Source organism: Pelmatolapia mariae, linkage group LG8 (genome assembly GCF_036321145.2).
Source record: "Pelmatolapia mariae isolate MD_Pm_ZW linkage group LG8, Pm_UMD_F_2, whole genome shotgun sequence".
NCBI lineage: Eukaryota > Metazoa > Chordata > Actinopteri > Cichliformes > Cichlidae > Pelmatolapia > Pelmatolapia mariae.
Genome location: NC_086234.1, coordinates 22,469,872 through 22,483,872, shown reverse-complemented (window position 1 = coordinate 22,483,872; position 14,001 = coordinate 22,469,872). Strand labels below are relative to the sequence as shown.

Genomic DNA, 14,001 nt, shown 5'->3' with positions numbered 1-14,001 from the left:
GACCTTTATTTCTCTGTCCTCCCCCAGAAATCCCCGGCTTCAAGGCCAACCCGGACCCTTCCCTCCCCCCTCTCCACTCTGACCCACCTTCTCCATCCACTGCCCCAACCCCCCTCCACCTGTCTCCTCCCACCCCCACAGAGGCCTTCATCTCCCCGGAGCCTTCGGTGGGAGAGCCCTGCTCAGGCAGCGGGCGTCTGGAGGACTTCTTGGAGAGCACGACGGGCACCCCACTGCTGGGCATAGAGTCCGACGGCGGCCTGGCGCTGATCGATGACCTCCACAGCCAGATGTTGAGCACGCCCAGCATCCTGGACCACCCCCCCTCCCCCATGGACACATCTGACCTGGGCTTCTCCCCGCATTCTGCGGGGCTGGACTTTGGCGACCCCAACCTGGATAGCATGGACTGGTTGGACATGGTAGGGAGCGCAAGTGGAGGTAGCGAGGGCAATAGAGGAGAGCGAGGAGGTGGAGACGGAGGGACGAGTTTAGCTCCGTTGGCGCCACACACACCGCAAAGCGTGTTCTCAGCCGACTTTCTGGACAATACGGACCTGCAGCTGCACTGGTAGCCACGTCTGTAGCACCTCACGCAGACGCACACAGATGAACACATGGTCGCTCACACTGTGTACAGGCTCCGTCTTTATTTCATGCACATACTCTATGCTGTCTCTACCACTGCGGGGGGTGTCTGGCACATGCACGCGCACACACACACTCTCACACATTTACTCAGTTTGTCTTGTCTTTCACTGGCTGTTGCTGTATGCAAGGTGAGGTGGTGTTAAATTCATTGAAATTACTTGGTGGACCTGAAGTGGACTTGTAAAGATTTTAACTCTACAGGGAACCAAAACGGATAAAATCCCATTTCCCCGGCCTTGACCTGCATTAAAGCCAGGTTTAAGTAAACCAGCCGAAAGTTGCAGGTCGCTTTCAACCCATTTCAACCCTCAGTAAACAGCTGGACAGATCAGAGGCGAGAAGGGACTGCTCCGTGATGTTTTCCTGGGCTCCTAGAGATAGCAGTGTGTGTCAGTGCCTCCTAAACTTTGCACTTATGCTGAATCTGATTGGTTTAAAAGGGTGGGTGTTTAGGTCAACAGCTGAGTGAAAGCCACCTAATGTTACAATGGTCAGCTGAGCCACTGATTGTTTTTGTTTTTTTTTAAAAAAAAGAAAAAAGGCAGCTGCTTGTGGCCTCACCATGCCAACCTAAACCCCACCCACACTAGTCAAAGATACAACCTTCATTGGTTGAGAGTTGCTGTTGAAATGAACCTTATCAGTGGCAACAGTTTGAATTGAAGCCTCATTGGAGGTTGCGTATAATTGGTAACATTATGGTAGACCACTATGTATTGCTGTATATCGGGTGTATATTACAATTTGTCCATATGACTATTTTTCTTTGCTGGTTGCTTTAGAGTCAAGCTAGCCGGCTGGGGAACAGAGGGGGAGGGCGGGGCTTCCAAGAGAACTTGGACCTTGTCATTTTTTAAAGAAAAAAAAGATTAAAAAAAATAAACATACCATTTAAAAAAAACCCTCTAAAGATGTGTTTCTTTTTCCTTTTGATTTTTCACATTAACAGATACACTTATTTCATCTCAGCTTTGTGATTTAAGTAAGCCTGGTAATGAAATTAAAGCCACAAGAGGGCGATGTTGCTCAAAGAATAAAGAAAGCAGCAGCCATCTGGAACAGGAGGGTGTTTTCCAGAAATTTGCTTACCCTTGTATTTTTTATTTTTCGTAGTGCTAAACAGGACCTGAGCACATTTACCAGTTCTTTGTCTTTGCTGAAAGACACGTTCAACTGGATTTTTTGAGTGCTAGTTAAAGCCTCACTTTACAACGTAAGGGTTTTGTGTGCTAGTTGTCACAAATTTCAAGCTGCATTTCCCCCACAGCTGCTTCTGAATGAAAACACACCCCTACCTAAACGGATCAACAACTAGGCTTCTCTCAACCACCTGAAAAGTTTACTTTTGATCATCTCGGGCAATTTATTTTGAAGGAACACTATAGATCATTTCTGTGGGACAGTCGGCAGGTTTTTGAATCTTTAAATATGTTTCAGAGTACATGAGAAAAGCCCAGCATCAGCTGTTTAATAAAGGCTTCAACTGTGGCATGTATGGATCTGCAGACCAAAAATGCCAAGTAATGGTGTAAAATTATTGGCATTAATAAAAAGCCACTAGAGTACAGTGTAATTTTGACAAATACGTTTTGTCACTTATACAAATACCCTGGGTCAGACTGTAACAGTTTAAAACCCACAGGTGTTTTAAACTGTACTATATATAAAAAATACATAAAATATTGTATTATGATAGAAAATATATAATACTGCTAAGGCGCTCTATATAATGTGCCTCATTCACCCATTCATACAAACACTTTTTTCCATGTGTATGCGCTTTCTGTCAAAAATTCGCACACATTCATATACCGATGGATGCATCAGAGAGCAACTAGGGATTAGTATCTTGATCAAGGATATTTGGGAGTCTGGAGCATCCATAAGTTGAACCTTCATCATTTCTTCTTTCTTTTCCCTTTAACTTCTGCCTCTAACGTCCAGTTTGACTCACTCACTATGAGGGGATCCTTGTCAATGACGCTGATGAGCTCTTGGGAGCTCTCGTCCTCTCTCACACACACAGGAACTGCAACACATGCAGATAAACAATGCAAAAGATCCAAGCATGAGCCAGCTCAGTGTGCTCTTACAAATTCCTTTCACACTCACACACACACAGGTCGCCGCAGCTCCCCAGAGCAGCATCAGTACCATCTCTCTCTCACCCATATACAGACAGAGCAGATAAAAGTCCCGAGGCCATGCCTCTAATTAGCTACAGTGAGCTCTAAAGGGCTACAGCACCACAAGGACTAAAGATCTCCTGTGTATCCCACATCCCTCTGACAGGAGCCTGCCACCCCGCAGCCAGCCGTCATACAGGATTTTTAGTCACACATTCTCAGAAAGCCTTTTACCACCAAATTATCATAGCTGGTTCTGACATGCCCAAAACTAAACTTTCACTTTTTAAATAGTTTCAGCACAGGCTTTATTAGGTACACCTGTTCAACTGCTCCTTAGCATAAATATCTAGTTAGCCGATCACGTGACAGAAACTATACATGCAGACATGATCAAGAATATGATGACCTGCTGAAGTTTAAGTGAGCTTAAATGTAGCATGGTTGCTAGTGTGCTGATCTGCTGCCCCACATAAAAACATCTCTATGGTTTACAGAAATTTGTCTGAAAAAGAGAAAATGTCCAGTGAGTTCTCTGGGACAAAACGCCTTGTTGATGCCAGAGATCAGACAAGAACGGCCAGACTTCTTCAAGCTGATAAGAACACTTGTTACAACCAAGTTATGCAGAAGAGCATCTCTGAAAGCGCAGCACATCAACCATCAAAGGACGTGAGCAGCAGATGACCCCACTAGGTGCCACCTAGTGGCAGCTATAAAAAGAAAACTAAGAACATAACGGTGAGTTCACAGCACTCAAACAACCTCTACAGTCACCACATGTCAGTCCATTAGAGCACCATTTTCATGTGTTGGAACAGGAAATTTTACATGATGAATGCGAAAGCTGACAAACCTGCAGCAACTGTGCGATGCTATCATGCAAATATAGACAGAAATCTCGAATGTTTCTAGAACCTTGTTGAATCTGTGCCATGAAGAATTAAGGCAGTTCTGACTGTAAAAGGGGGGCTAACCTGATGCTTGCATAGGGTATATACTTGCATAGACAGTATATTTGGTGTCTATAACTGACCCACCGTTATACAGTTGATGAAATTATGTACTGGGAAAACAGCACTTTAGAAATCCTGATTTGTAAAATCACAGTATCACAAAATGGATGTCTATGTTTCTGTGTGGTGGTGTCACCTGTCATTACTCAGAACAAGGATTTTATTTTCCAGGCGCTTCATGATGATGATGACTTAACATGAAGATTGCCTCTGAAGCGTCCCAGTGCTGCTTTATTACATCATGCTGAGCCACAAAATTACAGAAAACCAAATCACAACACACGTAATGTTGAACCGATCGTGTGTTTCAAACACTTTTTTTCATCTTTTCATTGTTCCCCTGTCTTCACTTGTTTTCGTGTGAAGCTGGATGATGTGAGAGGAGCAGTCAGGTTTGGGTGGATCCTGCTGCGAATGCAGAGCCTTTGATAGCAGAAGATGTGAGGGCTGACATTTGGGTGGGCAGGGGGAGACGGAGAGGGGATCAGTGAGGAAAATGGGAGGCAGAAAGGTGCTGAGAGAATAGACACACTGTTTTGTTCTACACCTGCTCGTCTGAAGGAAAACAGAGTGTGGAGGCACAAACGACAAGAGAGTGACGCGGTCACAGAGAATGGTTTGCAAACGTTTCAAACTAAATAAGTCTTCTTTTTGCTGCTTGGTATTATTGCTAGCTACACCGCAGTATAAAAAAGCCAAAATATAAATAAATGAATAAAATATTTATTCGATCTCTGGCTTTCTTCCACAACTTGTATCCTATCCTCATCCCCCAACCAGTCGGAGCTGATGGATGCCCCTCTGTGAGCCTGGTTCTGCTGGAGGTTTCTTCCTGTGAAAAGGGAGTTCTTCCTTCCTACTGCCAAGTGCTCACTCAAAGGGGGTCGTGTGATTGTTGGGGTTTTCTCTTTATTATGTAGGGTCTAAAGCGCCTGCTGTTGTGATTTGGTGCTATATAAATAAAACTGAATTAAATTGAATGGATGACAACCTTTTTCAGTGAAGGTCTTGCTTATTTCAGCAAGACAATTCCAAACCACATCCTTCGTCTTTCATACATGTAGTGCTGAGTCCAAATCTGCCCCTCCCTAAAAAAAATAAGAAAAGAAAAAGGAGGTTATTGTGTATTACCTGAAAAAAAAAAAACATACTGGAAGATATAACATCTACAGGACAAACTGCCAGTGTTGAGGGAGGCAAAAACTTCTCTAATTCTCAGAGAAAATGTAATCTGACATGATGAATTTAGCAGGATCTGACTGCACTTTGGGAGGGACAGCTGGGCTCACGGTCGACTGGACATCATATAATCGAGGTCGGTGTCTTTTAACATAACCTTGGGACAGCTAAACTGTGTGAGGCAGAGTTATGCAATGCACTCACGATGGCCTGGTTTCGATGTTTTTGTCGAACTCCACAGATGTTGGTTTTTACCTTAAAGCATGAATATGAAGGCACGGCCCTCCACTTTCTCCATCATCGGACCGTCATTAGTATGGACCACAATTGACTTAAGGCTTTTTTTCCCCCCTTTTCTTTTTTTTTTAAAAAAAAAGAAAAGCTTGATATTACAGTCTCGAGAAGCACAATCACTCCACATTATCAGAACAACACATGCATATATCACAGGTGTTAAATCTGTCTAATATTATATTTCTGTTTTTTAATCACAAACAGCTTTGTTTGCTTCCTTCAGTGTGTTTGTTTCAGTGATCTGATGCAGGATCAGTGAATAATGCTCAATGGACATGATGAAAGGGCAATATGAAAGCAAGCTTATTGCAATGGAAGCATCAATTAATTGACTGGTTGAGCCCAAACAGCCCTAAGCTCTCAGTTTAATTGGAGGGAAGCGCTCGTTCAGATGCTTGGTGAGAGCGAGATTGCAGAGAAGTAATCAGATTGTACTCGGAGTCACTGGCATTCATTAATACAGTGATGTCAGAGGGATGTTGGGTACAGTAGATAACACGGTGTGAGAAAGAAGACAAAATCACTGATCTGTCAGGCAAGGATTCTGTGATGTTTTTGCATCAGAACATTGCATCAGAAATCTCACCAGAGCAGGTAACGTTTTCAGTTTTCTGTTGTCCAATTAAGGAGAGTCTGTGCGAACTGTAGCCTCAGTTTTCTGTTCTTTCCTGACAGCGGTGACTCCTGATGTGCTCTTCTGCTGCTGTTGCCCATCTACTTTAAGGTGCTTGATTCAAAGTCACGCTAATCACTTTCTTTAGCACATTATCATGACCATGTTAACATGTTTTTAGAGCTCTGTTGTCCTGACAGAGAGTTATAAAGTGGCCACTGCAGTAATTTATGCTTGGTGATATGGCTTTTTCTGGGAGCTACTCAGCTTTCCAAAGGCATACACCACTGGTCAAAAGTTTGAAAACAACCCAGTTTTTTATCAGAAGTTATGCTTTTAATGTCTCATTGCACTCTGAAATGAAAGCATAGTACAAATACTTAGTAATGGCTTTCTTGCTGCAACTCATCCTGTCAAACCTGTAGCTCGAAGTCTTCTCTTCACAGTTGAAACTGGGACTTGTTTACTACGAACACTATTAAGCTGTTGTCATGTGAACAGCCTCTCTTCCATTGCCTTTTTCTCACCAGTTTTGTAGCAACACACAGTACAGCACTGTTTAGCTGATGCTCACGAGGATATGGTACCACAATGTGTTCCAACACTGCTTTTATGCAGACAGAGGGGGTTCAAGAAAAGTTTGGAACACCTGTAGGAATTAGTAGCACCAGGTTTCAAGGCTTGATCAACCTCCATTGCTGCAGAACAGCTTTAAATTATAATTCTGAAATGTACATTATTTTTCAGTTTGGGGTAACCTTAACTTTTTTTAACCTCTGGCAGTTCACTATCACTTCAAGCTAATGGCAATAGGTCAAAAATGTGAAAACTGCACAAAATGGAGAAGTTGGGTTGCACAGACAACAGCAACCATGTACTGACTGTGGGAGCTTAAAGGGCTCAACCCTATGCCCCTCCCATTCAGTCACTAATTCACCATCACATCAACAAAGACCAGCAGCTGGATCATCACACAAACTCAACTTTTGAGTTTGTACTTCTGTGCAATAAACTGCAAAATGTATTAAAATGACAAACATCTGAATCCTGCTATCTGTTGCTTTGGACAGACCTGGAGCACATGGAGTCTCTTTTTTGGATCAAAGTAGTGACGATTGATTAAACAAATACTGTAAAACCAAAGCAGTTTAACTAATTACCAGCTACGAATGTGTGTAAAATCTAATTCTAAATCCAGCTTTTCAAAAGAAACGGTTCTGTGTATTTGTGGCCTGGGAGTGATACATGCAGCGTAATGACATTCAACCTGAACATCCCAGAGAGGCTCCGGGTGATTAACTGAGAAAAGTGTGTGTGGGGGGGGGGGGGGGGGGGGGGGAACAGAGTGTGAGATGTAAATGAGAAGGATGTGCAGATATAGATCTAAATAAAAACAAGGAGCTGCAGTGAGGAGAAAAAGAGAGAAGAGCCAGAAAAAAAAATAAGGGAAGAGCCAGTGGTGACCCCAGAGAGGAGAGAGGAGCTACAGTGCTGTTGTTCAGTGTGATTAACTCCAGAGAAAGCAGCCTGCTGGAGGACTTACTGAAATAGCAACTCCTTATTAGAATCAACTACGGCGGCTGCCACTCATCTGCTGCAGTTTAGCATTGCAGATTCACATGACATGACAGTAGATCACAGCGCCTATAGGAAGCCTGGTGCACTGATTGAACACAGGTAAATGGAAAGGTGACCATGTTTATGTTTAGAATATTGATCTGTCACTAAATTCATCTTCTTTTACGTCATTGCTGAGAAAAAAAAACACTTTTCTGACAAGCCTATTTTGCCATTTAAGCTGCACTGCACATGGTGAACCACCAAACATGCAGAAAGATGGCTTTTTTTTTATTTTTTTATGTTAGCAGCAGGTAGTGTGAAGTGTGAATACAAAAAGTGTTCCCTGTTTTACGTTGATAGTCCCTCAGCTTGCGTGCGTTGTGTTCAGTTTTGCTTCCCTTGGTTCATTAGTTGGATTTTGTTCAGCTGTGTTCCTCAGATGTGTCTCCACTATTTAAGTCCTCAGCTTCGCTCTGTTCTTTTTCATGTTGTTGTCAATTCTTCTGTCAATGTTGTGTTTTCTTTTGCCCTGTGTGTTTAGTGTTTCCTGGTTCCATCTGTGACATTATACCATCTAATACAGTAAAAAGACATTTAATTTTTTTTCTTCACGTATTTAGTGGTGAATAGTGGTGAACAAAGTTCCATCAGTGTTACAAATTTGGTGACCGATAAGTTAAATTTGGGCAACATACGTGGAACGTAAGATGAAACAAACAGAGAGAATAACATAACATTCACAGGCGATGATGATTCTTTTGAAATATATAAATGTTAATACGTGTGATGATGTTCTTGCAAAGTTTTTAGTTTGGCACACCCATTAAAGAGAACATAGAGGTGATTGATTCTACCTTAATGGCAGAGAAAATACATAGTATTCGTTTCAAACCATGAACTATTTTGTGACCAGTAATTCATTTGCAAAGTTTAAAAAGGATATTATGTTTTTTTTTTTATCGATCCTGCAAACACAGTGTGTAAATTATTTATTTACTACAATATTGCATCCACAGTCTGGTGATAATCACATTTGTCTGACAAACAAAACGTCGCCGGTAAGCTCAACCTTGAGGATCACAAGCCAGTGGGACCCAATCTGGAATAAAGTAGGACGAGCATTTACTCACTACAGCGTGACATCACTGTGTCTGTGTATCATATTTATCAAATTTTAATAATATACACATCTGAATAATTATTTCTGATCAGCTTTTTGTCTGCCATTTCCCACTTTACATTTCTTCATAGCTGCAAACTGATTAACTTGCATTGATTTCATGCTCATTCATGATGCAGTCACTCTGAAAAGTCAAATTAGAGGGGGGAATTAGTTTAGATCTGCTGTTAAAAAACAGTGTAAAAATAATGTTGTTATCAATGTATTAGTAATCCTTTTGCAAGAGGAAGCCACGTTATTTCACGTATTCTGATATTTTCTTTCACCGTATGTCTCTAAAAGTCCAAGTCTAAAAGTCAAAAAACCTTCAGTGTGCCAGTAACCTCAGTTATAATGATGTCACGTTCTCCTGGAGCATACATATGCATTAATACTTGCTATAAGAAAAAGTGATTTCAGGACTTTTTAAGTTATTTTTGTGTTTAGGAGGTAGCACACCAAAATAACCACTGTGGTGTGTATATATATATATATATGCATGAATCTGACTGGATGCTTCCAGTAAGCTAAAAAGTGGTCTCGTATAGTCTTTGACTAAAAAAATGTGTTTTTACCAACTATTGCTGAGTGGTGTTACGTGGACAGTTTTTAACAGTGTATCTGCAATGATTTAAAACTACTGATCACTCTCGTGGCACATTAAGTGTTCTCAGATTCAGACAAAATCAACTTGACGACTGTCACATGAAACAGTTTAAGGCAGAGGCAGCAAATCTCTGCTGAAGTGTGTGGTGTTTTTAAGGCTCCTGCCTCTTTTTCACACCTCATCACAATGTACTCTGTCACACATATATAGGCTTTGCACTCATCCACTAAGCCATCCCTCATTCTTCTGCTGCATTTTCTCTCATACACAGATTACAGATTTTCTCACATCCCTGCCCCGAGTCTCAGTCGGTCGTGCGTTTCTGTTCCATTTACGTGAGAACCAGATTAGATAGTCAGTTTAAGATTGTCATTGGGTTAAGTGATTTAGATGAGTGATGGAGATTAACCCCCTGATATTCCCCACACTAAAGAATTTGTACACGCTAGGCAGCAGTTTCATGTCAATTTTTTAAATATGTATTTATTAAACTCTCGAGATTAAAACTCTCTACTGCAACTTAGCTTCCACTTCAAATCAGTTCAGATGACAGAAACTGTGTCTTTTCAACAGACTGACACATAATGCCTGAAGCAAAAAACAGTTCTAAGCTTGGCTGATGTAATGGGAAGTGCTGACACCTTGACCTTTTCCAGCTACAGCCCAGAAAAGTCCTTAGCTGAGTAGAAATCAATGACTTGACACAACTAATGGACTTTATGTCTCATGCGTTGAGTTGTTTATTGAATTGTAGAAAATGTTTGATAGAAAGTGGGCTCTCTTTTACTTCTAAGATTTTAGACATGATGAAAATTATTTGGCCCATCAATCTATGAAGGGTTAGGTCTTGATTATACTCTGCTGTGCTAAAGGTGGTTTTACAAAGTCCTTAGTATTTCACACTGCCTCTGTATTTTGGATTAAGTTTGGAAAAAACCCCACAATAAATAATTTTAGAATCTGGTAATGACAAGGTGACAACACAGCTACAAGCTAGTTTAAAAAAATATATATAAAATTCCTACAATAGAAATGAGCCTGATAATAAATGTTGCACAAAAAGTAAGGAAATTTGTATTTGGTTGATTATTTCTTTGTTCTTTGTAACAATGCTTCTTGGCAATAAATATCACACTGTTGGAAAGTTGGTTTATTTCCCCTTAAATGGTGCTACATTTGTAAGGAAAATGAATGTGGCAACCATGAAAAACTTGCCAAATCTTCCTTCCAAACTTTTTTTTGGTGTTGTTTATTTGATTGGATGATCAAAGTCTGAAGAAGCAAGATATCTATATTTAACAATTTGTTCATTTACCAAACAGGGTCCTTAGTAGCATGTGGAAGAAGAACCATACACAGCCACAATAGCTTGGCACATCCTCCTCATGCTGTTCACCAGCATCGTCACACACTGCTAAGGGATGGTATCCTGCTAAGCAGGCCATTCCATCGTCTCCAGTTCCAAATTCTGGAGCTAGTCTGAGATGGAATAGAACAGAATAGCCCTTTATTGTCATTGCACAAGTACAATGAAATTAACAACAAAAAGGTGATTTTATTTACATGAACGTTCTTAAAATGTGATCTCTGGAGGCAATCATCGTCACCTTGTTTTTCCAGTGAGCAACACCAACACATTGCCTCCACGAAAAGCTGTTCCAGCAATCAGCCTCTCTGAATCTTCTCCACACCTTGACCCTATAATCCATCTGCTGTAAGGCAGAATCTGGACTCCTCATTGAACATGACTTTCCTCTGCATGTTCACGTTCTAGTGCACATGTTGCCAATACCGGCGCATATGGGGCTGAGGGTGAATGACAGTCATGCCAGGCTTCTTGGCAGCCCTGTGACGCTGTAAAGTGGCAAATATGTTAAAGAGACAGGAGTCACAAAGATTTCTAAGTGCTGACAGTATAAGACAACTTACTGTGGTGTCTTCTTTGGGTGTTCAGTTCGTGCCAGAAGCTCAAGGTTATGAAAAAATGTGTTTCATAAGTTTGAAAGGGCATTTGCATTATCTATGGTTCATTTTTACAAGTATCCTGTTTTATTGTGAAAAGTTTTGTAAAAGGAAGTGAGTGGTGTTTTGATCTGAACCCTGCTCCGAGAGAAGTTGTGATGGAAAATACAAGAAGTTTGTATTTGTATTGTATTAGTACAAGAAGCATGTATGAACTGGACTATCTGCTTAACAGTCTTTGTCGATTAGCACATTTTGCAAACTGTCTGTGAGAAGCTGGGGGCATTTCTGTTTGAAATCCACGGTGCAGCTGCTCACTTTTGTTTTAGCATCAAGAGCCCGTGCCATCTTGGAGATGTCCGCTGATCACTCTGCATTCCTTCACACATAACTGTTTCTGTACAGAAAACATACTCTAGACTCCCTAAAAACATGAGATTACAGAGCCTATACGTGTAGAAGCATTATAAAAACGACAACTAAAATGAGTCAAACTTTGAAAGACATCCCCAACAACCACATTTGATAAATGGAATGATTCTTATTTAGCACTTTTCTGCTCTCCCAGAGCACTCTATACAACATGCCACACTCACTTTCTTCTATGCTTTAAGTGCTTTCTATGTAAGCATTTACACACATTCATACTTGGGATTAGTATCTTCACCAAGGATACTTGGCATGCAGATTGGGATAGCTAGGGCTCAAACCACCAACCTTCCAAATAGCAAGTAGTCTGCATTCCCTCCTGAGCCACAGCCAGCCACTGGCTATTTATTTGGACTATACACAGCCCATACACGGAGGTCCTACCAACGTCAATCCAAGACGTTTAGCAGACGTTGAAAAAAAGACATCCCCCGGCATTACAAAGCAACACCTTCTTCCATCCATCATCTTCCGCTTATCCTTGTCAGGGTCTCAGGGGAACTGGAGCCTATCCCAGCTACCATACAGCGAGAGGCAGGGTACACCCTGGACAGGTTGCCAGTCTGTCGTAGGGCTAACACGGAGAGACAGACAGACATGCACTCAACTCATATTTAATGGCAATTTAGAATGACCAATTAACCTAACCCCACAAAAACGGCATGTCTTTGGACTGTGGGAGGGAGCTGGAGTACCCGGAGAGAACCCACGCAGACACAGCAAGAACATGCAAATTCCACATAAAAAGCCCCTGGCCAGGTGGTGGAACTGAACTTGGGATCTTCTTGCTGTGAGGCAACAGTGCTAATGTGAGTTACAAAACAACCCCTCCAGTAAACCAAAACTGGGGGTCCAAAAATGACTTATAAAAGACGTTACTCCAGCATCACTTTGCACAGTGAAAAAATACAGTTTATAAGGTTCTCCATCTATATATCGAAAGCCTTGTTCTTGGTAACCTGTAAATTGTAAATACTGTAAAACCACTGTCATTTAATGGTCGGGCATTGCACAGCTACAAGCATTTCACCTCATGTCATATTGTGTATGGTTGTGTGTGTGACAAATAAAATTTGAATTTGAATTTGAATTTGGTGTTTTGTGTAGTTATTTTGATAGGGCTAGAGGTTATGCTACACTTACATGATATTGTGGCCTGTTGGTGGCCTCTGACAGTCCCATTAGTCTTTGAGCTCTGCATTGCAGAACTGGAAGAATCTGAAAAGCAAACCTTATTTTGTAACTAAAGTATTTGAGCCCTTATTGTAAAAATGCCTCAACATTTCTGTCTTTATGTGTACTATGTGAAGTAGACGGACTGGTAAGTATGGCTTAAATATTGTGTTAGTAACATTGCAGAGCATTTACAGTATTTACCCTATTTAAGAAGAACAGTAGCAATTTACTCAACTTTATTTTATGCCCTTCCTTCCAGGTACCTGGGTATTTGCTGATCTATTGCATCCATTTTTTCACCCACCTGTCTATTCAGTTTTATCAGCTTTTGTCCATTTGTCTATGTGACATGACTGATATTCTGCGTCAAAGGTGCATGCCACCCACAAATTAAATGCACTTTTTTGGATGTGCAAACATTAAACAGAATGAACACAGATGTTTATGAATGTGTAAAGTAAAAATGTAGCAAAAAACCCAACACTGGTGTTAAAACTATATGAGAGGAGAGAGAAGCAGCGGAGAGAGACGTGAATGCTGTGGGGAAATGAGATTCATTACAATTCTCTCCAGAAATGATGCCAGTAATGGACGCGGCAGCGTCAGGGCTGATTTGTGTCTGTTGAGGAGAGTCGAGGGCTGGGGGCCGAGGCCCTTCAAATTGCTAATCAAAGCAGGCCGTGAAGACTGACAGCTATTCTCACAGGGCGTCTGCACAGAGCTCATTCACTTCTATACGTTTCTGTATGTGCAGTTGTAATAGGCCCAAATGAAGCTGGATATTAGCATCTCCTTTGATTTAGTAAAGGTCACTGCTGACAGGGAGGTCCAGGGGGGTACTGAGGAGAGAGATGTACACAGTACCCTGATTGGACCCAATACTCTCACTCTCTTTGCTGCCCCTGCTTTGTGTCTAAATCATCCAAAAGGAGCCACTGCATCGTTTTATTTTTCTTTTGTACTCCTTGTGCCTTTCCTTTTCAATTAGCATACAGTCTCTTTAAACTGCACGCACTTATCTTTTACATATTTAGTACTTATTTAGCCTCAAGTCTTCCTTTTTACCTTTTGTGAAATTGCTGCTCTTTTGTGTTCATTTCAGACAGCTTTTTACATCTCATCCTTTCTGCATCCCAAAACACAAAAATCTCCATAACCATTGTTTTTTATTATTTTAAAGTCAATGAATAGACAAATCAAATAATAATAATAATAATAATAATAATAAT

The 14,001-nt window shown here is 41.2% G+C and overlaps 1 protein-coding gene across 6 annotated transcripts in view; it reads left to right on the top strand.

Moving 5' to 3' along the window:
• Positions 1-1,494, top strand: part of mrtfab (myocardin related transcription factor Ab) — a 40,429-nt gene extending 38,935 nt beyond the window's left edge. For all 6 annotated transcript variants that reach the window (XM_063481563.1, XM_063481566.1, XM_063481564.1 and 3 more), the window contains one exon: positions 28-1,494. In XM_063481563.1, the coding sequence (XP_063337633.1) occupies positions 28-575 (548 nt within the window). In that variant the 3' untranslated portion in view covers positions 576-1,494. The remainder of the gene's footprint in view (positions 1-27) is intronic.
• Positions 1,495-14,001: the final 12,507 nt, after the last annotated feature.